Source organism: Dunckerocampus dactyliophorus, chromosome 1 (assembly GCF_027744805.1).
Source record: "Dunckerocampus dactyliophorus isolate RoL2022-P2 chromosome 1, RoL_Ddac_1.1, whole genome shotgun sequence".
NCBI lineage: Eukaryota > Metazoa > Chordata > Actinopteri > Syngnathiformes > Syngnathidae > Dunckerocampus > Dunckerocampus dactyliophorus.
Window position 1 is genome coordinate 46,120,820 of NC_072819.1, and position 27,196 is coordinate 46,148,015.

The 27,196-nt window shown below is 41.8% G+C and overlaps 4 protein-coding genes across 9 annotated transcripts in view; 1 reads left to right on the forward strand and 3 right to left on the reverse strand.

Moving 5' to 3' along the window:
• The window catches only part of LOC129189180 (rho GTPase-activating protein 20-like), a 31,216-nt gene extending 15,011 nt beyond the window's left edge, over nucleotides 1–16,205 (reverse strand). The window contains exon 1 of the mRNA XM_054790608.1: nucleotides 16,088–16,205. The gene's annotated coding sequence lies outside the window, so the exon portion shown is untranslated. The remainder of the gene's footprint in view (nucleotides 1–16,087) is intronic.
• pspc1 (paraspeckle component 1) lies at nucleotides 521–8,338 on the reverse strand. Of its 4 annotated transcripts, none has more exons than XM_054790615.1 (10): nucleotides 7,792–8,333; nucleotides 6,522–6,671; nucleotides 6,274–6,425; nucleotides 6,058–6,153; nucleotides 5,097–5,293; nucleotides 4,902–4,986; nucleotides 4,684–4,792; nucleotides 3,754–3,811; nucleotides 1,937–2,073; nucleotides 521–1,087 (listed from the first exon to the last, which is right to left on the reverse strand). In XM_054790615.1, exons 1-10 carry the CDS (start codon nucleotides 8,161–8,163, stop codon nucleotides 905–907), a joined length of 1,539 nt encoding a protein of 512 aa, XP_054646590.1. In that variant the 5' UTR covers nucleotides 8,164–8,333; the 3' UTR covers nucleotides 521–904. The 4 variants fall into 4 exon arrangements, 2 of the variants coding, with proteins under 2 accessions (XP_054646590.1, XP_054646600.1); XM_054790625.1 differs by lacking the exon at nucleotides 521–1,087 and adding an exon at nucleotides 1,097–1,391 and having other exon boundaries at nucleotides 7,792–8,336; XR_008572754.1 differs by lacking the exon at nucleotides 3,754–3,811 and having other exon boundaries at nucleotides 941–1,087; nucleotides 7,792–8,337.
• On the forward strand, nucleotides 5,007–15,142 carry LOC129189222 (ly6/PLAUR domain-containing protein 6-like). Of its 3 annotated transcripts, none has more exons than XM_054790712.1 (5): nucleotides 5,007–5,063; nucleotides 13,294–13,460; nucleotides 13,751–13,849; nucleotides 13,915–14,045; nucleotides 14,121–15,142. In XM_054790712.1, the coding sequence occupies exons 2-5, from the start codon at nucleotides 13,340–13,342 to the stop codon at nucleotides 14,289–14,291; spliced, it is 522 nt and encodes a 173-aa protein (XP_054646687.1). In that variant the 5' UTR covers nucleotides 5,007–5,063; nucleotides 13,294–13,339; the 3' UTR covers nucleotides 14,292–15,142. The 3 variants fall into 3 exon arrangements, with proteins under 3 accessions (XP_054646687.1, XP_054646673.1, XP_054646679.1); XM_054790698.1 differs by lacking the exon at nucleotides 5,007–5,063 and adding an exon at nucleotides 9,794–10,040 and having other exon boundaries at nucleotides 13,178–13,460; XM_054790704.1 differs by lacking the exon at nucleotides 5,007–5,063 and adding an exon at nucleotides 9,794–10,040.
• On the reverse strand, nucleotides 13,511–26,319 carry mmadhca (metabolism of cobalamin associated Da). The gene is made up of 9 exons (XM_054790648.1): nucleotides 26,224–26,319; nucleotides 25,760–25,813; nucleotides 25,295–25,424; nucleotides 24,986–25,203; nucleotides 24,767–24,872; nucleotides 24,561–24,676; nucleotides 22,469–22,555; nucleotides 19,490–19,702; nucleotides 13,511–18,501 (listed from the first exon to the last, which is right to left on the reverse strand). Exons 2-9 carry the CDS (start codon nucleotides 25,769–25,771, stop codon nucleotides 18,385–18,387), a joined length of 999 nt encoding a protein of 332 aa, XP_054646623.1. The 5' UTR covers nucleotides 25,772–25,813; nucleotides 26,224–26,319; the 3' UTR covers nucleotides 13,511–18,384.
• Between the last annotated feature and the right edge of the window lie 877 nt (nucleotides 26,320–27,196).

The following is a 27,196-nucleotide window of genomic DNA, read 5'->3' on the forward strand; positions in this document are numbered from 1 at the left end:
CCGTGAGAGCCATTTTTTAAATCATTTAATACAACTAAATGCGTGCATTTTCAAGCAAGAACAGCAATCTAAGAATATAATAAGTCTCTCAACTCATTCTTTTTATTAACGTTGTTCTACTGAAGCTATCCAATAATAAATCAAACACTTCTGGTGCTGCATAGTTTTGCACCGTACTCCGCATCTTTCTTTCTTTTCACCATCTTCTTCGTCAAAAAGGGTTTGCTCTGCAGAATTAGCTATCTGACTATTTGATTAAAAGGAGGGACGTTTACTTCTTGACTTCGCAATGATGTGGGTATTAATGTGTATAAGAATGTTTTATATTTTGAACTTTTTCTTTTTAACACTGTGATTTCTGTAATGTTTTACTTTAAAATGTCAGCAAAAAGGCATCAAAAGAGCCATAGGCTCCCTACCCCTGCTCCCAAGGATCAACATATTGTGCTTGCTCTTGAACTACCGTAACTCTACTGACCTCTACTGGTGGAAGGTGGGATCGCCACAAGGCAGAATCACAAACACATCTTACTACAAAATGTTTTATTCCTTTTGACAAAAGATGCAAAAAAAATGCACCATGGACATTTAAACATAAATGTGTTAAAAAAACATTCAAATGTAAACCGAATGAAGCATGACGTCATTGCTGCTGCTTGCCTTTACAAAACAAAAGTGCAATGGTGTCCATGTACGATACTGGAGTTCAAGCAACACACGCAGGGTAGCAACATATGCTCAATGGCATACATTTCCATTGTAGATGTATGTTACTAGACTTGAAACCAGTAAAAAAAAAAACAGCAAACACTATGCAGAGCATAGTAATAATGTAGAAATACAACAATTTCAGGGAAAAGTAGAAAAATATGTAGTCAGCACATACTGTAGGTAAAAATACAGGTCAGTACCGCCGGCGCTTGTTATTTGGCCCATCAAACACTCCTACTGGACTTCCAAATCCTGGTGCTGGTCCACCAGGAGCACCTGGTGGTATTGGCTGCTGCTGCTGCTGCTGTTGTTGATTTGGTGACTCCACTTCTGCTCGCCCTGTTAGCGATCCACCCATCAGATATCGGTCTCCTCGCTGTTGTATCGAGGTCAGATATGTTAACAGCGCCCAGCCAAAGGTAGGTGTTTTGATTATGTTGTCATCCGTGTGATTAACACACAGAGGTTGGCGGAGAAACGGAAGAGAGAGACACAAACCATTACTTTCTTGTAGCTTGTTTTGCCTCGCAAATTCATTGATCACCATCAGTTTACCTTCAACTAGCAAACTGTTTGTTTCGATACCACGTTTGAGAAAAATCTGAGTACAGGTGGTCCTCGGGTTTTAGTGGACGTGTATGTCGAGACTTATACCCAAATTAACACCTAAGTCACTGACACTGTACACAGAACACACAAAGGACATACAAACCAGTCATGAAAATATTAAACACAAGCATTCAATCACACGGTATCAAAAAACTATTTAAAAAGACTTTTGATCCTGTGGTTGTCTTGCACACCGGAAGGGGCGTTGCAAGGGAGGGAGAGACAGGCTTAACAATGACACCACTAGACTGCGTAGTTATCACGGTCCACTTCACAGTAGAATGAAAGACACCATCTTTATCCTTGATGGTAGCAATGTTTGGGGTGGGCATGCAGCCAATGTTGATTTCTCCACTTTGCCACTGAGCATTTGTAACGTCCAATTTCACTTTCACTTTCTTGGGAGACATAATGGAGGTGAACAAAATGACATTGTCCTTCCTCAGTGTGAAACTCGGGACTACGTATTCTTCCGCCACACCCACGACCAAGTTCTCTGTTTCTTTTTCTACGGGTTTAATAATACACGGGAGTGCGTTCTTGACACGAGGACCGCCTGTATTTATGTACTGTACGTTTAAAAGCAAAGCGCCATTCATTTTGCCAGATACATTACCATGTTGCCATTTTCGGACATCAACATTGTGCCCATGTTTGCAGTCCCCTCTGGGCCAGTGGCTGTGCCCCTTCCACTCATGCTCATGGGTTGACCCTGGTTAGGGTTGGGCCCTGCTGGGGCCGGGTTGTAGCCATCTACACACAAAACGCAGCATTGATTCAAATGGTGACGTGTCTACAAATCAAAGCCTATGAAGACGGTGTCTACACTGCACCAGAATTTCATGGAGGGAAGGGAAGCGCTGAGAACTCGAGATGAACATACAGAAGGTGAACGGTTAGGTATGATTGGGACTCAAAACTCCACAACATCCCCTCGTGTGTGGAGGGAACATTGCTGGAAGAATAGAATTAGGTTTTTTATTGCACCAGAAATTCAACAGAAATACCTTAAAGCTGCACAACCATGTTGGCGCCAGTGCGGCACAGTGAATGTCAACCATTCACGTGTTCTGGCTTTGTCCAAAAATTACTTTTTTTTCTTTGGGAGGCCGTAAATAAAAGTATGGTGTGGTGAGGATTTTGGGCTACAATGTGACCTTTTCATGTGTGCTACTGTACTTGTCCAACTTCCTCCAACATCCCAAAAACGTGCACGTTAGGTTAACTGGAGACTCTTAATTGTCCATAGGTGGGAATGTTTGTATGACTGGTGACCTGTCCAAGGTGTACACCGCCTCTTGCACAAAGTCAGCTGGGATAGGCTCCAGTTCCCCCATGACCCTAATGAGGACCAGCAGTATAGAAAATGAATGGATGGATGGGTTTCTTTCCTAAAACCAATCCAGCAGAAAGACCAAGTGACTGTATTTACTGTGTGGTCTGACAGCATTCATCCATCTTCTATATCGCTTATCCTGTTCAGGAACAATCACTCATGTGAAGAATGGGAATTGGAATGGAGGACAAGACAAAGCTAGAATGCAAAGACGCAAAGCTAGAATGCAGTGATTGCCACTATTCTACCATGAACCTAACCTCCACTACAATGGATGCTGAACAATTCTGAATGAAACTGTGATGTTTCACATCCAAATGGCTGTGGAGTTTCCAATCTACAGTATTTCACTTGTGGGAAATACAACATTTGGTACAGCTCTACAATCTCAATCGCTTTCCTGTCCATGAAAAATGTGGAAAAACAACATCCAGTGTAAATGAAGCTCTACACACACACACACACACACACACACACACACACACTCACATACATGGAAGTCTATAATTACTACAGATGGACTATGCGAGAACATGCAGTTATTTTTGTCATGACAAGGCAATATGGCTCTATTTTGGTAAGTGGTCAGGTAAGGCTGACGACTCTCCATGAACCTGAGAATAAGCCATCCCATTGTCAAGTCCCTGGCTTCTCATCCAGCCCTTAACAAAGCTTCAATGCACAGTTTTGCTCTCTCAAGCAAAAAGACCCACAGTTAACAGAAACAACTGCCATTTTTACACATTTATCCTTGCCTACAAGAGAGGAACATCTCCAGGAATTGTGCTATGCCTGCAAGCTTCTGGTGGGTGCCACAAGGGATAACACAACCATGGCCACTCACCCCAGTTCACATTTATCATGACTTGTACAAGCCAATGAACAGCAGCCAAAGAAAGTCATGCACCACATTTTCATTGGTGGTTTAGATATGCCGTGTTGACACTACATGGAGGAGGACGAGAGCTCAGGGAGGAAAAACCTCTTAACCTTCATCTTCCTTACCAAACTATTCTTGAAACACTTGAAGTTGTTGACTTATTGTCACCGTCCACTCATTTTTGCATCAACCGCTGTTTGCACAATCATGGCCATACCTGCCATATTAGTGGCTCCACGGGGGCCCAGATCACCCACTCTCATTTCCTGTTCCCTCTGAAATAAAAAAAAAAAAAAAAAAAGCTTTCATACGGACCTTGCTGAGATACAAAAAACTTGAAGTGGAAAGCCACAGAAACAACAAACACACTACTTTGCATGAAATTGAACAACAATAACAGTATTGTTAGTTATGATTGCTAACTTTGACAAAACCTCTTTTCATGCTATCGTTAACTCATTGACTGCCAGCCATGTTCAGAGCAGAGAGATCCATACTGCCACAGGTTTTGGCCATTTTTGCTGAACTTTCAAGACCCACAGAGTTTTAGCACTACATGAACATTGAAACGATCTAAAGAAACGTTAGACTCTCTTCTTTCATCAGAAAAAAAGTTAGTGTCTAGCCTTTTTGGGTCTTTAGATATTGGCGGTAGAACGTAGGGTAGTTTCAGCAAAAACACCAGATTTTGACCAAAAAACAGAGAAAACAAGCTTTTTCTGCAGATCGAGGGCATCACAATTAGACCTGTTTTTTTATCGTTCGATTAATCGATTATCGTGACAGGCCTACTCGAGTCTGACTCCACTCCAAGTTGCACGACTTGAGTCCACACCTCTGCTGCACTTACCTGATGGCCGACTAACATAGTGTACAATACAATTCTAATCTTCTCAACACTAAACACACAACTCATCATGGCATGTTCACTGTCTGCAATGATGAAGCGGAGGAACCCTCCACCAAAGCTAAATGCTAAACATCAGAAAGAATATATTTTTAAATTCACTGAAGATAATTATGCCTTCACAAGGAAATATGAACCATTTTAGCTTTTGACTAAATATTTGCTGTGCAATTCTTAACTTTTGCGCAAAATATGTGACGTGTAAGTGGACTAGTTTTAATTTTACTTGGTTGCACTCACATTGTCCTGGTAGCCCACTTTAAAGCCATCTGGTTGGCGTCTCAGCTCCTCTTGTTCTCTGTGTGTTCTCATCATTTCTTCCTCCCGTCGTCTTCTCTCTTCCTCATGTCTGCAGACACACATAAGTTAAGAGAACATACCTTTGCTACATCACAGAAAATAAACATTTTGTGTTCATCCCCTTATTGTCAAGCGCCGCCCCTTTCGGTGAACATTACCTCATTTCTATGTGCTTTCGTCTCTGCAGCTCCTGGTTGCGAAGCTCCTCCAGTCGCCTCAACTCCTCCTGACGTCGCATTAGATCTGGAAGAGGATGGCCGAGTGATGCATGAGGAGTGTAAGCCAATAAGAGCACTAACAATCCAACTGGAAGCATGAAGGTAATTATCTGAAGCAGTCCAAATAGGTCCTACCATGCCTCATTAACATGAGTTGATGTTCATGTTTCGCTGACTCCAGCTCAGCCTCCAGCTTCTCTTTGGCCTCTTTAATATTCTTGTCGACCTGCTCTCGTTGATGCTTCTCCAACTCATCAAGGGCTTTCCAGCGAGAGGAGTATTCGAAGTCAAACGTTCCTGGCTGGGCAAAATGTGGGTGTCGTTCTCGTTCCCTGATGAAAGAGACAAATTGGATGGGACAAAATACTGATATCGTCATTGCATCATCCTCTCACAGTACACTATGGATAAATCAGCATCAGCTATGAATACTGGCCAACAGGGTTGCACAAAAAAATCTGGAAAAAAATAGCGATTGTGAGCAGTTTGTCTCACACATTCATTTTTTTGTGGACCTGCTGCTACCTTTAAAAAAAAAAAAAAAAAAAAAAAACATTTGGCACTACCTTTTCGCCCTCACAAACACATTAGAATGGGATTGTGGAGTGTGTCGTTACAGCTTTGTACCGTCGACAGCATCGTAACTCTGCTTCTTAGCACACCGCATGCCCACATGCCACAACTGACTGCACTGGTGGAAATTCTGGCGGAAGACCAGAGTTTCCCTTATTTTCTGGAAAACGTGCCCTGTTTTCAAATGCTAACGCTGACAGGTGTGATTATAACGCATATGTTCATAATATAGTGACATTGTTTTTCTAGCATTAAAATCAGCGCAAAATTACATGGAGCCTAGGAAACAAGAATGTTCTTTGCTTGTTTTTCTTAACTCGCCCATACGTGTTATAGGGCGCATGCACACGTGTCTATTGCAGCGCAAACGGTAACCAACACCCTTAAGTCACTAACTTCATATCAGACCTTCCCATCTGCGCTTTATATGGCAAAGTAATTCACAAAGCCTAATGCTTAAACGAATGATAGTTTAGTGACTAATTAAAACCCAAGTGATAAAATACATCATCATTTCACTCACTTGAGGTACTTTGGAGTCTTTGGTAACAACTTTTCAGGCAGTCCTTCCTCATTGTCAAAATGCTCTGCAGGCTCCACAATGGCTGGACAAGGTGTCCTAAGTGACAGGGGTGCAAACATGTTCAATCTTCTGTTGATCTTTTCTCCATATTGCAAGTATGTAAAGGAGCTTTGAAATGCTTGTCGTACAATGTCATAGTTTCGGAGTGAAACGTACGTAGTTAGCAGCAGTGCACCCTCAGTACAGCATTCCAGAGCTTTACGTGCAGCCACTTTGTTTGCAAACTCCACTATGCCTTTGCCAGTGGGCCGTCCACGGTCATCTGTCACTACGACAGATCGTTCCACTGGGCCAAATTGTGAAAACGCCTACAACCAGAGGGTGTGCGGCACATCATCACTACTACCACCAACTGACAGTAAACATCACCAAAAGAATAATTGTAACACTCTCATCCCCTTTACCTGTTCCAAAAGCTCATTTGTGACAACTGGTAACAGGTTCCGCACAGTGAGAGCAGCACCGTGTGTAGCAAAGCGGATTCTGATTGGTCGATTATTCAATATCGTGCCATCTAGCTCAGCTTTGGCAATCTCTGCAAGTGTCCGGGTCTCCTGGAAGACAGAATGAAAAGGTCAACAGTGTCCATACCCGCATGTCAATATATAGACTACATAGCAACAGTTGAGGTTTTTGATGATTTTCACTTTGCTTTCTGTTGGGTTTGCTAACCATCGCCTAGTAAAGATCGCATTGATGACAGCAGTGGCTCAGGAGGTAGAGCAGGTCGTCCAGAAACTGGAAGGTTGGTTTGATCCTCCTTCCACTGTCACTGTCGTTGTGTCCCTGGGAAATACACTTCACCCACCTTGCCTCCAGTGCTGCCCACACTGGTGTATGAATGTGAATGAATGTTTGGTGGTGGTCGGAGAGGCTGTAGGTGAGAACTGTCAGCCACGTTTCCGTCAGACTACCCCAGGGCAGCTGTCGCTACAGATGTAGATTACCACCACCCGTGTGTGACTGAGGAGTGAATGAATAATGAGTTTTCAGTGTGAAGCGCTTTTCGGGGGAATCCCCACTAACAGAGACAGGTTTTCACTGCTGCGCCGTGTGGGGATCGGAACACCAATATAAATGAAATCTTCAAGATTAAATAGTCTTAACGCACAAAATAATCATCAAACTTATTTGTTTATACAAGTATAATGCACACAGAAAAATGAACAACTTCATGCACTGTCTCCTTTGTGCTGCGTTCCTCTCGCGCCGTGAGGCGTTCAGGGACCCTCGTAATTGTGAGTGTTCAGCACTAATTATTTTTCATTTTTATTCATGTACCCCATCACAATTGGCATACCCCAGTTTGGGAATCTAGGCAGTAGAACATACTGTAAGATAGTACATATCAAAATCTGTCTTATTCAAACAGAACTCAGGTTTGTCTGAGACTGTACGAGGTATTAGTATTTAATAATTTAATCGCAATGCAGTGTGCTTCTATTTTTATAATTTTCTTTCGTTAACATTTTGGTAGCGTGTGCAACGTTGTAACGACTGTTTATCAACAATAGTAAAACTACACACTAATGTGTCGCAAAGAAAAAGAAAGGTTAAAAAAACTAAACACTAAAAACAATTTAGCAAGAGGACAGCACATCAACAGACGCTAACTATATAGAGGTACATAAGATGGAGGACCCTTATGAACAGTAAAAGGAGTGTTATACATACCAATCGAATAAAGCCAAATCCTCGCTCTCGGTTAATGAAAACTTCCGCCGTATTTCCATATTTTGAGAACATACCAACGAATTCTTCATCGGGAATATCCAGCGGTATATTGGCAACAAAAAGACGGCAGCGCTGTGTGAATGTCTTCTCACCAGGCCTCCTAAAACTTGAAATATCCAACGTCATTGCTGCTGGGGCATCGCCGCTTTCCTCCGCGGCTCCTTCGGCTTGTTTTGCCGCCGGTGGCCCTGGACTGTCTTTGTTGGTCGGCGTTTGCTCGTCGGCTGCTGCGGGGGAGCCGGCGTTGCTTGTGGAGGTTTGTGGTGAGCTGCTGCTTTGCTGGTTCGGTAACTGTCCGTTTTGGTCAGCCATGGTGTGGGCTTTATATAGCTAAACGAGGCTAAATGTGCTTATTTGGAGAGGAACGCAGGTGGACTAGTAGTGGAAGAGAAGTTTAATATGGCGACGGATGCGCGCGCAACTCCACACCGGAAACACAATGCATCTATATTTTGTTTCGGTTCAGTGATTACATAAAGGTCGTTGGTTTCATTTTAAAAAATAATTATCCATCCAGCCATCCATTTTCTAATTATAATAAAACATATTCCTGCTTTTGTTGTTTTTGTTTTTTTTTTACAATTAATAGACTAGTGGATATTTTATTATTTTGAAAATTGTATATAACTTCATATAACTTTACTTTCTGAATGCAGTTGTAAACACAACCTCTCCACTACAAATTAAGGGTTATCTCACTGTTTGCGCTAAGGTATCACCATTTCTATTAAGTAATGCCAAGCAGTCTCTAAGTCCATCATTATATATATCAAGAATTGCATTGCATAGTATAACTACCTGTTTTACTGTGCATATGACAATAAAAACTCGTGAATCTTGAATAATACAATTAGCTGCACTCAATTAAACATGACATCCTAATGTTTTTACACCGACGGACAGTTACATACTTCAACAGCAGGTAGGTTATTACAATTATAACCAATTCAATCAATCAATGCTAACCAAAAGATGCACGATTTCTCTTTCTACAGGTTACAATGCAACTACTATCACGATTAATAGGCGTTATGGTGACGTCACTGTGACGTAGTTGCACCCTCTAGCGATGGAAATTCCGGCTCTTTTTAGAGAGTCGGATCTTTTGGCTCGACTCAGTAAAAGGAGCCGACTCTTTCGCTCCCAAGTGGCTCCTCAGATTTTTTTGTCTTAATTTATTACCAAATTATGTGTATTGTGTAAAATGAATTACTAATGTAAAAACTACATGACATCAAATGTCTACTATTTAAATGGATTTCTTTAACTCCTCAATTATTAAAATATATATATAATATATATTAAAATATATATTATACATATGATATATCATGAAATTCTAATAATATATTATAAGATACAAAAACAAACAGACAAGGTCAAATCTCTATTTACACTCAAACAAAACAACTTCAACAAAACACCACACAACAAAATACAAATTAAAACGAGCAAAACAAAAAGAAAAAGCAGCAACCACGTAACAGTTATGTCTTTAATGAAGATTGGTCTTCCAAAAAAGTGCCTCAGCTTTGAGGGGCTGATCCTCTTTCGCCTCTCTGTTATGATGTGAAGTGAGTAAAAACACCTGAAGTGTTGAAGTTCTTGGTTTGTTCATTTAAAATTGGCCATCACTTCATCAAAATAAAATAATTTAAATATTTTATCTCGGCCAGCGCCTCTCAAGGTCTAGAAGGTGTAATAATTATCGCCTCCACCCTTTGTGTTGCAATTAGGACTACTTGTTTCATTTATCACACAATGTTCTTCCGTCACACGTTCTGACACACTATTAGGTATGTGACCATGTCCGAATGAGGCCTGAGTGTAATGAGTAGTAATTTAATGAAGATTAAGAAACATTTACGTTTTAGATCTCGCCCTGTTTATCCACTCGAGCTTGCGTGATTCATTGATGCGTAGAGCTCCGCTATGCGCTCAGTGTGCCACAGGGGAGCTGACTGTACACTAACCCCCTGTGACTGCTTTGGAGCGGGGCGGACCAGTGGAGCAGACGCACCCGCTGCTGTGTCGGCTCCCAACGACGCGAGCCGCCTCTTAGAGCCAATCCATTCCCGACCGACATGTTAGCAGCTCCCTCATTCATTTTAATTTAAGCCGCACATGCACTCCGGACTTTGGTTTCTATCTTCCAACAGTCCAGTGGTCTTTCTTTGCTTCTTAACCTGGTAAGTCTTGATTATATGGCGTGTTTCACTGAATGCGAGGAATGTGCTCAAAAAGACATGGCGAGTAAATTGCATTGATTGATTATTTAAATTATCGGTTAATGAATATGATGTTATGCGATTTTCATCATCTCTAGCTATACATGAAGAGTCAGTGTGAAGGCTATTTAAGTTGATGTTAGTATGTTGTTATATGCTGTATGTAGCAATAGGCTTGCTGTTGTTCAACATCAACCCTATAAATAGTCTCTTTAATTATTCAGGTTGGGAGCAGCGAAGATCGGATGCATGCAGATGAGGCATCTTTTAATTATTTACACAAAGTTATGAGACTTAATGAGATGCGTTACACATTTGACTGTTGGCAGAGCCTGGTTGGACAATGCATATGGATCATGTGTTTAATATGCACTGCCCATACTGTTCATTATACCTTTGTATCATACTATGGAATCATAAAATAACAAATGCAAGCAGCAAAAGTTAAGCCCTTGACACAACTAAGCTGCTGGAATAGTTGGAATAGCTGCGTCTGAAGTCGCTATTCAGACCCATTTTGTGATTAGACGCTGAAAATTTCACCTTTTACACTCTTAATCTGCAAATTTCAGCAGGAGAACAGAAGATTCAAACTGACCATGCATATTTCTCTTATTTGCCTTTTAACTGGGACTCGACTCCTCCTCATCAAAGCAGGTTTATACTCCAGGCATGCAGGACTCCAGGCAGTGGTCAGACAGCTCAAAGACGGCGAGTTAAATCTCAAGTTTTCCTTTGAGTCCTCAGCATGTCTTTATGTGCTTAACCGCAGCCCCAGCACTCTGAGAAGCTTAACGAATGGATCTCTCCGAGTCCTGCTAAATTAATTTATATTGTGCCACTGGGGTCTGCTGTGGACAACTCGACTCAAGAGTGCCCAGTTGTGCAAGCAACTTTTCATGTTTAAAGCATGGCGGCTCGAGTTAAGAAGGCACTTGATTTGTTTCTCTGCACAGAACCCGTCACGCGCAGTAGCAAAGTTGTCTGGGCTTGATTTTTATTGGAGCATGTATAATGCAAAAAAAAACAAGCGTTTACAGCCACACAAGGCGTTATGTATATCGCCTGAGGATCCAAGACAAAAAAAGAAGCACAGGCTGGTCTTCAATAAATAATGACCTCAATTCAGGGGTGAAACCAGGTCAGATGGTCTGTAATCTTTTCATTGACATGTCTGTGAATCTAAGCTAAAGCAAGTGTCCTGCCCAGATGCAAACACACATCACTTTTACAAGAGCGGACATTTCAAATGAAGCAAATATGAAATGACATAGTAATGAAGTAGGTTCCTGTCAGGAAAATATGGTTTGTTATTGCACTTATAAAATGTTTTGTTTCCATTATTTCCATTTGATTTTACGAATATTAGTTATTATTATGTGCTAGCATACAGTGGTGTGAAAAAATGTTTGCCCCCTTCCTGATTTCTTTTTTTTTTTTTGCATGTTTGTTACATTAAATGTTTCAGACCATCAAACTAATTTAAATATCAGTCAATGACAACACAACTGAACACAAAATGCAGTTTTCAAATTAAACCTTTTCTTATTAAGTGAGAAAAAAAATCCAAATCTACATGACCCTGTGTGGAAAAAGTGACTGCTCCCAATGTTAAAACATAAAAGATTAATTGAGATCAGTCTGCAAAAGGTTATAAAGCCATTTCTGAAGCTTTGGGACTCCAGCGAACCACAATGAGAGCCATTATCCACATTAACGACAAAAACATGGAATAGTGGTGAGGAGTGGCCGGCCAACCAAAATGACCCCAAGAGCGCAGCGCCGACTCATCCACGAGGTCACAAAAGACCCCACAACAACACCCAAAGAACTGTAGGCCTCACTTGCCTCAGTTTAGGTCAGTGTTCATGACTCCACCATAAGAAAGACACTGGGCAAAAACGACCTGCATGGCAGAGTTACAAAATGAAAACCACTGTTGAACAAAAAGAACATTAAGGCTTGTCTCAATTTTGCCAGAAAACATCTTGATGATCCCCAAGACCTTTGGGAAAATACTCTGTGGTCTGACAAATTTGAACTTTTTGGAAAGTGTGTGTCCCATTACATCTGGCGTAAAAGTAACACCACATTTCAGAAAAAGAACATCATACCAACAGTAACATATGGTGGTGGTAGTGTGATGGTCTGGGGCTGTTTTGCTGTTTAAGCACCTGGCAGACTTGCTGTGATAAATGGAACCATGAATTCTGCTGTCTACCAAAAAATCCTGAAGGAGAATGTCCGGCCATCTGTTGGTGACCTCAAGCTGAAACCAACTTGGGTTCTGCAGCAGGACAATGATCCAAAACACACCAGCAAGTCCACCTCTGAATGGCTGAAGAAAAACCAAATGAAGACTTTGGAGTGGCCTAGTCAAAGTCCTGACCTGAATCCTATTGAGATGCTGTGGCATGACCTTAAAAAGGTGCTTCATGCTGGAAAACCCTCCAATGTGGCTGAATTACAACAATTCTGCAAAGATGAGTGGGACAAAATTCCTCCACAGCGCTGTAAGAGACTCACTGGAAGTTATCACAAACGCAGATTGCAGTTGTTGCTGCTAAGGGTGGCCCAACCAGTTATTAGGTTTAGGGGGCAATCACTTTTTCACACAGGGCCATGGAGGTTTGGATTTCTTCCTCCTTTAATCAGAAAAAGTTTCATTTTGTGTTCAGTTGTGTTGTCATTGACTAATTTTTAATTTTGTGTGATGATCTGAAACATTTAAGTGTGACCAACATGCAAAAAAATAAGACACCAGGCAGGGGGAAAACACTCTTTCACATGTTTTTCACACTCACTTGCTATGATTATCTGCTCAAGACCTCTTGTCTCCAAAACAACTCCTCCACATGCTTATCACCTGATTCAAGTTCATCGCCTTTGTCCTTCACAGGAGATCACCCTTTCCCTCGCATACGTGGTTTCCCATATAAACGTTTTAGCATGTATAGTCAGACATTTTCTCTAGAAGGCGTTTGTCTTTTCGAGTTGTATTGATTTGTTTACTTGCATGCAAGTTTGATTAAATTGTACCTCTCATTATTCTCAAAGAACCTTTATTGTCTCTAATCTAGCAGATTTTCCCTTGACAGTTACCTTTGCAACATGATGCCAGCACCAGTACCACCAAAAAAAAGATGGATTCTTTCAGTTTTTCGGCACGGCGGCTCAAAAAAAAAAGGATATCATTTTCCCTCCTTTTTCTCAGGCTTCACTTGGCTACATTTTGAAGTGCATAAAGATATTTAGGGTCAATGATGGAGCCCTGGTCAACAGTGGCACAGATCCTACTGATGAGCAACCTTGCAGATTGGCTGCAAATGGTGCAGACGCGGGATTTCACCAGAAAGGACATCATCCACCTACACCCTTCAAGTAGGTGGCGCATATACTGTACACCAGGGTGTCCCAAGTGTGGCCTGGGGGCCATTTGCGGCCCACAGCTTGTGTTTTATTGGCCCGTGGTAAGTTGTAGAAATAAAATTAAACCAAAAGAACTGAGCAAAAATGGGAAAAATAGAGCAAAAAGGAAAAATGTAAAGAGAAGCTAAAATAATCTACAGATCAGCATCTCTCTATCGTGAGCTTATCCAAACACCTTGAATGAAATGTCTTGGTAGGGTGAAAAATTAACATTCAGGGTAATGTCGGTCTGGCTTCCACAGCAACGCCTCATCCTGGAGGATTCAAGTGCTTCACATGTCAAGATGCTACAGATAACTACGAGTGCAACCGCTGGGCACCAGATGTATACTGTCCAAAAGGTATCATAACATCTGAAAAAGGCATAAAGATAAATTCTGGGGAAGTAACGCATGGCATCTTTTAGATACCAGATACTGTTACACCATCCACATGATGGATCGCCATGGAGACAGCATCTCCGTGACCAAGCGGTGTGTAACTTTGGAAGAGTGTCTGTTCACAGGCTGTGCTGACGTCATTGAAGATGGCTCTCTGGTAGGATTTAACTAAACTTTGAGTCTCACTGACTGATATGTATAGCGTTAAAAGGAATGCCATGTGATTTGCCAGGTGTGCTCCTCTTGCTGTGAAGGAAATATTTGCAACTTGTTGGTTCCCAGAAATGAGAGTGCTGCAGTTTTCTCTTCAAGTTCCCCTCTAGTGAGCTCGGCCAGAGGACGTCATGCAGGGACACTGAGTGACATTATCATCATCAGCATCCTCTCGTTAGGATGTATATGAGACACAAATGCTGTTTGTGTAAGAGGACATTTGTTGAAGGTCTATTGGACATATACTACGGTGAAACAATATTGTCTTTTGTAGGTTTTCATAAATGTATTTGTGTATGGTTTACATTCATTATGTAATGTCAGTGGACATTAAAATGACTGCAAGGTCAGTTCACTGTTGTGTACTAGGCTTTTTTTTATTTTAAATGTTGTGCAACAGTTTTAAAAATAATAAATACGACACATATGTGAGATGAATTAATGATGTGGCAAATTAAAATCAAATTTACAATTTTGGAGAGCACAATTTGAGAAATGGTAATGCGTAATACATCACATGGTACAATTCACAGTCCCACATGTCCAAAAAGGAGGACGTAGAAGCAAAGCTTTAGTTCTAATCTCCGTTTCACATCAACTGCAATACATTTGTTCACTTCCTGTATTCCAAATTTCTCTTTGACAATTTTAAAATACAAAAATAAAATAATCTGTATGCAAAAAAATGCAATGTATGACCATTTCACACAGGAGAAAATGCAATTCTTTTAGACAGACTTAATAGATTTAATAGCTTTTCCAGATACAGTAGATTCTCTATGGTCGGAACAGCTCATTCTGTGACACTGCATGCGTGGTCAACCTCCAGTTTGTTACAATTCATTTATAATTCAGAATAATCTCATAAGAAATCATGGAACGCTTTGTGAGTTAGCCAGCGTGACAGGGTGTTTATGTTCCTTTCTTACGCCTTTGTTCCTGTTGTCATGCTCTTATTTTGTATTCACTTCCTGCCTTGCCCGGTTGTGTTTTCCTGCTTTGCGTTAATCACTCGCACTTGCTTCTAGTTTCAGTCACTCACCTATTTAGTTCAGGTGCGCGCTCTTTTAGTTGTCGTAGCGTTGTCAGTGATTGTGTTTGTCTACGTGCAAGCTATCTGTTGCTATCCTGCCGCAGCAGGGCGGCAATCTTTATTATAATAAACATTTTACTTGTAATTGGGTCTCATCTCTGGGGTCGCCGACACGACGCTGCAAAACCAGAACGTGACAGGAACTACATTTAACCCGTGCCAAGCCATGAAAAATGACACACCTTTATAGGGCTATACCCAGTGGCGGACTTAGCAATTTTGGGGCCTAAGGCGAACACAGCCAGGGGCCCTCTTCATATGTTCTTTTAACACAAAAAAGCAGGAAAGACGGCCTCAAAGGCCCCTACCAGTATACAACCTTGCACTAAATTAATACGGGGTGAACAGAATGAGAAAATAAAGTTTCAGATATAAAACCAGTGTAAAAATGCCAGATATTTAATTTTGAACAAAAACAACCCCAGACATCATCACAGCAGACGTGCGCGTGTGTGTTTCAGAGAGAAAGAGACTGTGTGTACTGGATTTATTGATGGTAAAGATGAACAATTACAATGTAACAAAAGTAATTACCAAAAAAATATATATGGCAACAGTCACTATAACTATACACAGTGTCAGGAGGAAGGCATGGAAATGGGGAAAAATCAACTATTTGCAAAGATGACATGTTTATGTGTGTGAGATAGAAACCGGGAGAGTTTGTGTTCAAAGGGAGGGCGGGTGTTCACGTGTGAGAGAGCTTATTTAGACATGAACACTGTGAAGCAACTAAAGTGTAGAGTGCTTCAAAATAAGTGGAACCGAAGTCAAATGGAGGTTTTTCATATTTGTACAAATACATAATGTGTCTGCTCATTATCTTGTTGAAGTCCGTCCATATTGTTATCCTTGTTTCTCACTGTATAAATGTCAAAGGAAGAAAGTCCTACTTGTTGCTGTTAGGTTCTCATGTGGTGTCGCAGCACCAAACTCAGCATCCTGTAAAGGACTGGACCTTGGCTCACAGTACGCGGTAGTTTGCGCCGGCTCGTTGACATTTTTTCTACCAACACCGTAAAGAATCTTGAGACCTTCGACAATATATTTATGGCGTCCTCTCGCCGTTTTCTCTTCTCAAACCTGCTCTGGTAAATACGTTTCATTTTAAGTAGCTTCACAATTAGCTTCTCATGGAACAGTCCACTATAGTGTGGGGGAGAGGGGGACATATGAATTTAGCTTTCAGATGGCTTTTTTGTTCTTTTGTTTAGTATGCTAACATAATTACACAAGACTAGGCAGCTAGTTGGGGGCCCCTAATGGCCTAAGGCAATCGCCTACTTGGCCTTAATTGTAGGTCCGCCCCTGGCTAGACCCCCCTCCAACAACTGCACAGGTTCTAATATTGTACGTTAATCGCAACCAATTCATTATTATATCAATACATATCTTACCTGTGCGTCAAAAATGTACTTGTATTGACTTGTTGGTTTTCACTGCAATCTAACACTGAAAACAGTGGAGTGCGTGCGTGTGTGCGCGGGCGCGAAGTGTTGGATGACATCACATGACAAGAGTGTCGTGTTCCGACGCAACACGTCCAATGTCAAGGTGGAACGCGTCAAATGACAGAGCTGCAGCTTGTACTACAAGCTTGTTGTCTTGACGAGGAGGCGAACTGTTCATATTTTCTCGAGTCGGTGATTTTAAAGGCTCTACTTTGAAAGGGTCAATTAAGACAGGAAACTAGATGAATTTCTCTTCCATAGAAAAAAAAACATGAATATCGATCAGAGGTGTCGATCGGTTTACTCCCAGAATGAAGTAAGTAAATCACACAAGTTGTTTTCACGCTGTTTAGGGTGCAAGCCAACCATGCAAGAAGCACCCTCATAACAGAGATTTTTTCTTTAGTATTAACACTTTATGCCTGTTTTTTTCTATCTGATTTGCTTTTCATAGTTAATTTTTCCAACACCTTTCTTTCCCGAATCACTGCATAATTTATTTCTACCATTTATTTGTGAATTGTGGTTTTTTTTTATTTTACTCATATTTTAGTTTTAATGAATACAAAATATTTCTAATGTAATTCATCCATAAAGCCTTTATCTTATTTTAATATAAAATGTTATTAAGTAGTGTTCCTTAATGTAGCATGTCTGAAATAAATAAAACATTGTATGCCCACAATCTAATAATGCTCACTTTTAATTGACACCTGCGGTTTCATATTGCGCACCTGTCTTGTCGTCACATTAAGTAACCTCTCAGAGTGATGCAATTTGGTTCTACAGCACTGCAACACAGTAAACATATGGCTCAATTAAGATGTATCTGATAATGTCAATCAAAACTGAGCATTATCAAACATTTTTGTACAGGCGCAATTTTTATATTGCATATGCCGGATGTCATAAAGCAAATTGTGTGTGTGTGCGCCTTTTTAACCCATTTACAGCATGTGTGTTGGGTCTTTGCCCGTCTAATTTGTGCAAGGCATTCATTATTTTTTTTGTGTCAGTCCCCAATTGAACCCAAATTCCTAAGGTGCAGCAACTTGAACATGCCACTGCTTGCATCAGAGTTTTTCAAACGTGAACTGCAGTTACACCTCGATGACATAACAACTGAGTAAGTACAACAGAACAGTCAAATCATCCATTCGGCCGAATGGTGTTCAACACGTTGTGGGCTAACTGCTAATTTCCCCCCTACAGGACATGGGAATTAATAGAATATGGTCATTTTGATTGCAATGTGTTTATGGTGCTGTTGAAAATGTGGCAAAGTATCCTATATAAAATTTCCCAAGAAGTGCTAGTCGTTGTGGTGCCTCAGGTGGAAGAGCATGCCCAGATCATACAGTGAGTCCAATGCTTGTAGAGAGAACCTTTCAGGCTTTAAGTCTGTACTAAAAGGTGCTTTTTTTTTTCCCCCACCCCCGTTTTCAGGAAAGGTTGCGACACTCCAGTTCGGGCGCTCAACTACTCGTGTGTTACAGAGGATGACATTCATGCATGCATTTGGGATTCCCTTCTGCTTGCTCTCAAAGACACAATAAACGCTGGAGACGTTAAGTTGCCATGTGGCGATCAACTGCTGGAGATGGTTGCAGCTAAGGTGTCGAAGACTGTGAACGCCGCACTGTCTGATATCTCCTCACAGCCAAACCCTTTGCCACATCCAGACGTGCCGCACCAAGTGTCTGAGATAGGGGATATAGCTTTACAAACAATTTCAGTATTCAAGAGCTGCTTGGAAACCATGAGGCTGGCTGATCACGCTGGATATGAAGAGGAGCGCGCAGGCAGCGATTCATCGGAAGGGACAACCAACGGCTTGGTCGCTCCTCTTCCCACTCCTGTGGTAAACCGAGCAGAAAGAAACATTAAAACTCACACTCCTGCTGAGGTGTGCACAAAGACAGAAAACATTTGCCATCGCACGCCTGCAGAAACATGGACAAAGAAAGAAAACACTTTCTGCACCGTGTTCCTGTGGAAGCTGACGGACCATATTGCCCACTCAAACTCTAAATCAGTGCTGGAGATGGACATCGATTGGATGCTGGTACATCTAATGAGCGCTGTGGTAGAAACACGTCCTAACCTCTTGCTCAACATCGGGGACTTTCACATTAACATCTACAAGGACCTCTGTAAGGAGTTTGGATCTAAGGAGCGTCTGTATTTCTCTATGGTACGCTGTCAAATTGTATTTGTAGAAGCTCTTGCTCGGGCATTGAAACATCATCTCAAAGCACCAAAAAAGAGGGACTTTTTTACCAAGGTTAGGGCATTTTTTAAGAAAAAGACTGCAAAAGTTTCTCTGGCCTATGAGCACGGACAGATGTGGCTGCAGGCTTCTACCAACGCCAAGAAGCTCTGACACAGGCCTAAAACTCAGAAGTAGCCGTTCTGGCTTCCTGTGAGAAATCTAAATTACAGGAGATGTTTTTTCAGTGCAGCCTGACGAGAAGTCACTTTATTGGTTCAGCAGCTGAATCCATGATTACTTAGTGAGATCACAATTGCTAACAATTAGAGCTGCCTGAGTGCAGGTTCCATATGATAATTTACAACCTGCTAAAACATCCTGTGGGGATGACTGCTCAAAGGCAAACTGTCACAGTACAGGTGCAGTACATGGCATTGCCACATGTCCAGGGCCAGCACAGAGTTGTGCGGTCATGGCTCAGTCCAGTCCACTCGCTTACTAGGTTGCTGCAGTGTGGTACGCTTACTTTAAATACACAGAAACAAACCACACACACGCACGCACACGCTTTGTGGCCAAGCCTTTTCACAACACTGGATTAAGTTGAGAGAACCAAAACGCCTCTATTCAACCTCTTCATCCAATTCTGGTGAAAGTCCTTGTAGTCGCGTGATGATGGCACTGTGTGTTGGTGCATTCGTGAAAACAGTCCCCACAAACAGAGGTGTTCCTCTCAGAATGTGGCGGATAACCGTGCAGGAGCCCGACATCTCGATGCGGAATCCGGAATGCCGTGGCTCCTCCCCTGTTTGTCCTGCAGATGGACTAACTGGGGATGCGAAGAACTGTTGGAAAACATGAAGAGAGCTATCATGATACATGCTCAAATAAAAACAGACAGATGAGCAAAATGATGACTGTGCAGTGAACACCAATATATAACAGCCTACAATGTAAACAACCATCAGGTACGCCACAAACCAGACACGGGTGGTCCTCGGGTTACGTACGAGTTCCGTTCCTGGACTAATGTAAGTCAGGTTTTGGTGTAAGTCGGCTCTTATACATAAATTATAGGTAAATTAACACCTCAGTCACTCATGAAAGACAAACCGTATAAAACACGAAAAACACAAATTAAATGAAACAGAAATAAAAAATTAAAGCAGAGTGCAAAAAGGACAGTTGAGTTTGCTGATGTTTTGGTGTGGCTCTGCCGTTTTTGCAATAAATAGATTGTTGATCAACCACCACATCGCCATCCTTACAACATCTGGGTAGACGTTACAATTAGAGATGTCTGATAATATCGGCTCACCGATAGTATGGGCCAGATATTGGCATAAAAAAGTCATATTGGTATTGGGATTTTTTTTCCCTGTAATGAAGCTGATAATAAAAATGCTGCATTTATAGGCCTGTGGGCTCCTGTATTTGCCGGCGCGCAAATGATGACTTCATCAAACCGCCTCTCAAGCATGTAAACAAATGTGGGTGGCTAATAGCAAGCTTAACTTGCGCCTTCCATCCATTCATTTTCTAAATATGCCGCCTATCCTCACTAGTAGGAATGTAACAATTCCTGTAAGTAAGCGACGGTAAAATCTGACACTGTGCGCATGCTCGATTAGGAGAGTCTGTGGGGACGTCCGTGAAAATACTGCTTTTTCATATATCGGGAGTACTTTCATTTGTATAAATCTTTGTTAGGGAGATTACTTTTCCTCTTCAATTTTGTATCGGATTTATACTGAGTGTTGGAACATCTCTAGTCATACGAGTCCAACTTTAAGCCTTTCAAACTCATGGAACAGAGCTTCAGGACAAGATAACAGGTATGTAGGATATCAATTCACTTTAATATCTATCTGCAGATTAAATTTCATTAAAATCTGATGGTCCGAAGTACGTTAATTTTGGCCTGGGATTACTGTGTACAAGCAAATTGTAGTGTGGCGTGGAAACGAGTAAAACATGCTGGCGGAGCTACTGGCCATGGCCACTCTATGGCCACCCCACTGGCCATCTAGACATTTCAGGTATCAACTTATTGCCACCCCTATGTGAGTAATGGTCTCACCTTGGCCACCCCAATGAAAAATTTCTGGCAAAGTGTCCTTGGGCAAGATACTGAAACCACAGTTGCTCCTGATGCTGGGTCATCAGTAGGTAAATATACTAGCAGTGTCAAAGCACTTTGAGTGCGCTATACAAGTGTAAGACCATTTACCGTTTTACCACTTGGCTTTTCCATTCATTACGAACGCAACAGCAGCAGACAGCGCGCAGCTTCACACATTCCACGTATTGTTTGTGCCACGTTTTAAGGTGGTGAACAAGATTTTTTTATGCTCTCAATTCGAAGTACCTCCACATTACTGAGCTACCGCTTATTCTTTGCTGAATAACTCCTATGTCTGTCGCTTCGACTGGAGCTGCCGGGCTTCTGCTTGGCCCCTCCTCCCTCCTCCGGCATGCAGGGATGAGGGAGATATAGCTCAAATCTGGTCTATATCGATATAAACGATATGGTTGGTTTTGATATCGCGCTTAAGGTAAATATCGTAAATATTTAAAAATATCGATATATCGCCCTGCCCTAACATCGGTATTGGCTGATATTGGTATCGGAAATTGAGAGTCGGACAATATCGGCATATCGGTTATTGGCAGAAAAGCCAATATCGGACATCCCTAGTTACAATGCAATCTTCAAACTTAATGATGATGATCAGAGTTGCAGCAGTCAAGCGACTAAAACAAGTGCGGTCAAGAACGACTACACGGTGTATTCTCTCGCGGGTCACTGCTTTGTAAAAAGTTTACGAGCAAGTCTCGTGTTTACAGACCAAACTAGAGAAGCACTCAAAGAGCGCAGCCCTCTGCCAAGCACCATAATTCCTCCCATATTGTGATTCACACCAAAATAATACTCTTAAATGTTTTGGATCAATCTTTGATATTTTGTTAAACCTGTTGGAAACTTGTCATGTATTTTTTTTTGTGCTCTGATCATTTTTTTGTGGAGTTATATGCACAAATTCCGAAAACGATCCTCTCTCGCAATGTTAAAGAATCCTTTTAAAAAATTCCTGGATCCTAACGGTGATCCGTATCACCTCCAAAATTGAATCAGTTCATCCATATTCCTTTTCCGACAATTCTTGAAAATTTCATCCAAATCCATTCAGAACTTTTCAAGTTATTTTGAACACAAACAAACAAACAGACAAACGCTGGCAAAAACAAAAAAGGTAATTACGCTTTTAATTAATTACGGGAGTGCATACGTGAACACGGAATGCAGTAAACCCAGGACTACCTGTAATCTTTTTCAATTTTGGCCTCAAAATGCTTAATATACTCACCAGCCATGATAGTAGATACACCTGCAATCTCTACTGAGGTGCAAGACAAGGTCTCTAACAATTTTGACTTAATATGGACACCAATAATGCAGCTTTGATCGACACAGAAGGTTATTCTGGTTAGTCTCAGTTTCATATATTTTTCTGATACGTTGTACTAAAATCTCATTGGCTGCAGGTGTACCTAATGGAGTGTCCAGTGAGTGCTCCGGAAACAACACTCAGTGCAAGTAAATAACTCACAGCTTCTCCTGTTGTCGGGTCAATAAAGTCGGCCCAGTAGCCTGCGGTCCACAGCGCAAAACACATCTCCTTTGCACCGCTCACAAACTGTAATGACGAGGAAGCGCAGTGAGCATCTCTTCACACTTCTCACATATCAAAACACTGACATGAAATACATACACGGTACAGTGGAACCTCAAAGGTTGAACACAATGGGTCCTGCAATGCTGCTTGATTGGTTTGGATTTGGTAACATACTGTAATTGCCGGAGGAAACAATGTGCTTTTTTTTTTTTTTTTTTAATTTTACAAACAAAACAGAGCCAGCCTGAAGTGCTTTTAGATGGGGAAGAGGACAGCAGCACTCGCTGCCTGTAGAGGAGAGCGATACGTGCTTTCATGTAAGAATCTCCAAAAGACCTCTAGATTTGCTGTTAGTTTCTTATTACAAAACGAGCATGTAGAGGGGGCTGATTATTCAATATATCACTAAGTTGGCAACACCGAACCCTCCTGCGGCATCTTCTTATTCTCTGGCAGAGCAGGTGCATTGTAATGTGCTTATGAGCGAGGGCCAGCAGGTCGGCAAATATATTTGTGGCTCGTCGCTGCAAATGAGTGAATGTATGGGAGACATACACGGGGGTAGTGAGTGTTACTGTTTCTTATTGTTACTTCATATCAGAGCCTGATGACATATCACCGATTAATCAATATCAGTGAAAATGTAGCCAATATATAACTTTTTTTTTTTTTTTGCTGCGGTGAGACACAGTCGCTCCCTCCCCCGTGTGTCTGTCTGCTGGCTCAATGTACCTGACCCCTCACCCCCCACACCACTCTCCCTCAGCCGCACGGCCTCACTCAGTCCGCTGGAGGAAGAAGACGAAGTCGTGTATTTCCTTGTCACTTGACATACTGCATGTTTTGACAGCAGCTACATTGTAACATAAACTGTAGTTTAGTCCCTTGTATTAAGTAACGTGATGCATGTTTTCATTCTTTATTTTGTTCGTAGTCTACCTGTTTTTCACTTTTTACATGTTTGCTTCAGCATTTGTTTGTGAGCTGCAGATAGAATTTTTCAATAGATAGCAAATATGACTAATTGATATCGGTAAGATGTTTTTGTGAATGTTCGCATCTCCGTTGGCCTCTCTGTGTGGAGTTTACATGTTCTCCCCGTGTGTGCGTGGGTTTTCTCCGGGTGCTCCGGTTTCCTCCCACATCCCAAAAACATGCATGTTGGGTTAATTGGCGACTCTAAATTGTCCATAGGTATGAATGTGAATGGTTGTTTGTATGAACAGAATAAGATTTTCATTGCATGGTATAACTGCTGTTTTACCATGCACATGACAATAAAACTCTCTTGAATCTTGAATATGTGCCCTGCGATTGGCTGGCGACCACTCCAGGGTGTACCCCGCCTCTCGCCCGAAGTCAGATGGGATAGGCTCCAGCATACCTGCGACCCTAATGAGGATAAGCGGCATAGAAGATGGATGGATGGATGGATGGATGGGGTTTTGTGAATATCCATCCATCCATTTTCTATGTGCTAAGCCTTTTATAAACACGTCATGTAGTAGTTGTAAAACACCTCGCATTTGCCTATGTATTATCACTTTCAGCCCAGTGCAGCCACTTGCTTTTATTTTAAAATGCTCAACTATAGCATCAAACTCAAGGCTAATTAGCAACATGCACTAAATGTATATTTACATTTGACAGGCAGAGGGGAAGAGTAATGTGTGGAGGCGTTATGTTAGACACAACATGAGCAATGTGAAAGTTAGCCAGGGCTCCAGCACCAGCAACGCAAAGAGCATGACAAATTTGTGGCAACACCTACAAGGCAAATCACAAAGAGGCATGTCCTTATGTTGACAGTCTTACAACTTAAACTGCCTTATTTTAATTTGATAGACTTCTGCTATCTTTGCATATTGGCATCGGCCCCAAAAATCCTGTATCGGTCGGGCTCTACTTCACATAACTTCTGGTGTGACTTATAAGGCATACTTATAACCCCTAAATTTGTTTATCAAATTCTGCAACCGAACGGGCATTCAACTTTAGAGCTTCCACTGCACACCTCAAGACTCACTCTGTTGAGCAGCTGTTCTTTGTCTGGCTGCGTCTCCTCCAACCGACCGCTCCTCTGCGAGACTGTTACAACCGTGATGGACGTGTTGGGCGCCGTCGGGAACAACAGCTCCAGATCTGCCGCGTACGTTTTTGATCGTTAGCGTCACGGAGAATCACGGCACGTGACCATTGTGGATGAGTGAAGGACTCAAAAACAGTGCTCACCTTTTCTTAACAGCTCCGGGCAGGAATTGATGGAACAATCTGTGTCTGTTTTATTAAAATACTGCTCAGCTTTGTGAACCCGCTTGGATATGGGGCCCAGTTTTCCCTGAAAAACAGCACCCACAGACCCAAGTTCAAATGCACATGTAAAATGTTAACGAAGTAGAATTTCTAGCTCCTCAAGACATTAAAATGTCTTATCCTGATATAAACTCTTACCTGGAACTCATTGACAAACTGGGCCAGTATGAACTGGTGTCTCTCTGCACTGCATGGTGCTGTCAGTACATCGGGCACCACCCTGTCCACAATAGTTTTCCTCTTTTCTTCCACGCCTTCCAGGTGGTTGTCAAAGCCGACATTACCTGGCAACTGGAAGCGTTGGTCCTGAGGTCCGAAAGGTCCCATGTTCTCATCAGGCCATACAGTCCTGGGGCCTACCGGACAATACATGTTATTAGCTTTACCTGTTAGTTAACCTTCTAGAACAGGACTTTGTATTGGCATGAACTCATATACAATATTTACCTGAGTCTGCGTGTGATACAGCTATATAAGGTTCATCTGGGTGTGCAGTAGAGAAGGTTCTGACTCTGCAGACCTTCAGGGCAGCTAACAGTTGCTGGGAACGGACAAGCCGGCCTCCTCCACACAACACCTACAAAGTAGAAAAAAAGTAGGATTTAAAAATACTGTTAACTGATCGTAGTAAACAAAACAAAAACAAGACGGATGCATTTTGACAGCTGATTCTTCCAACTGGCTCAGTGTATTCAGTAAAACTATAGAAGCAAGCTAAATGCATGTACTTAAAAAACATTTAAATCGATCATATTTAAGGTACTGATACTGATACACTCAGACCTCTGTACTCAGCTCGTACCCTTAAAGTGACCGTTTTTTGAACGAGGTCCGGCTTACAAGCGTAGGTCGCATGTTAGCTAACCAGTTGGTAGCTAATCACGACTTCGGGACGACAGAAATGTCACTTACTGTGCTAGGCATCACTGACAGTCCACCTTTGGCTTCTTCTTTAAACCCACTGACCTGTTAGAAAACATTAACAAATGAAAAGCAGAGCACACCCAAGCTGTTTGTGAAGTGAAAGTTAGAGCTACCCGCACATGCTAGCTAAAGCTAGTTACAACACAATAGCTGACGCAATGATGCTATGATTACGTCCGTACTTCGCGATGGACAGAATGGTATTTGCTTCGGATAAAATAGCAATACGTCCGTTTTAAATCAATAACAATGTTACAACTTTGACAGATACATAATCTGTGTTTGTTTAAAGAGAACGGTTAAGGTCAGCTGATCTTGTTTCGACATGATCTCTTTTGAGTCAAAATGACGCAAGCTAAAACCGTAGTAGTGGGCAATTTTTTTTTAACTCTCTGTGGAACACATCACTTTATGTGAACTCGATGATACCATACAGTACAAATTGTTCTTACCTGTCAACTTGTACGTCAACCAATCGTAGCATAACAACTACGGTAAGCGATTTGGGACATCCGCGCACGCGCCGTTTGAGCCGCTCCAAGCGGCCGTCAAAACGTCGCCACAAGATGTCAGCAAAATCAAATGTAAAACCACTGCACTATGACTTGTGCTTGTTAGCTTGCTCAGAGAGAACACAAAATGCAGAACAATACGTGCTTGGGAATGTCACAGCACACACGCTGCTTCCATTGACTGTCAACCTGCTGTCACAGTAGTTTGGCCTCCAAACCAGAAGATGGCACTATTTTTTGTAGACTGTTTGCAAATGTTCATTAAATAAACAGCTTAGCTTGTTTATTTCTGCTCCAGAAACGAACCGTGCACCAAATCTGGCGATGACAGCTGTGACAAAAAGGCTGCAAAGGACGAAATATGTCTGGAGGTGCTTGCACCTGGCGCTCGCTCAGCGTAGTGGAGTCCAAAACGCTTCGAGCACTATCAGAGTTGCTGAACTGTGCAATTAGGCCTTCTCCCCATTGGAAGCCTTGGGCTAGCAGTCGCTAATGAGATAGCAGTGCGTATGCGTGCACTGTACAAATCATGCATATGCATCACGGGCTTCTGGGTGTATCGTCACAGACCAACAGACTGGTGCGTATGGCAGATTTTGAAATACGATTACATCTACTGCCACGATTGCTGTTTGGTACCTGAAAGACACTCCTCAGCACCATTGGGGGGTCACTGACATTCAAACAAGTAGCAATTCCCGGGGGGATAATTACTGCACACGTTTACGTGCTGCACATCATGAGTGCAAGCCAACAAAGTGCTCTAAAAGCTTTTTCCCCTCTCCTCGTTAGCGTTAAATGTCAATTAACTATTTTCAATCATCCTTGTAAAACATTAAAAGCATTCAAGGATACCGCCCTTTATCTGAAATGCCGAGCTCTCCAAGTGAATCTATTCTGACATAAAATTCAT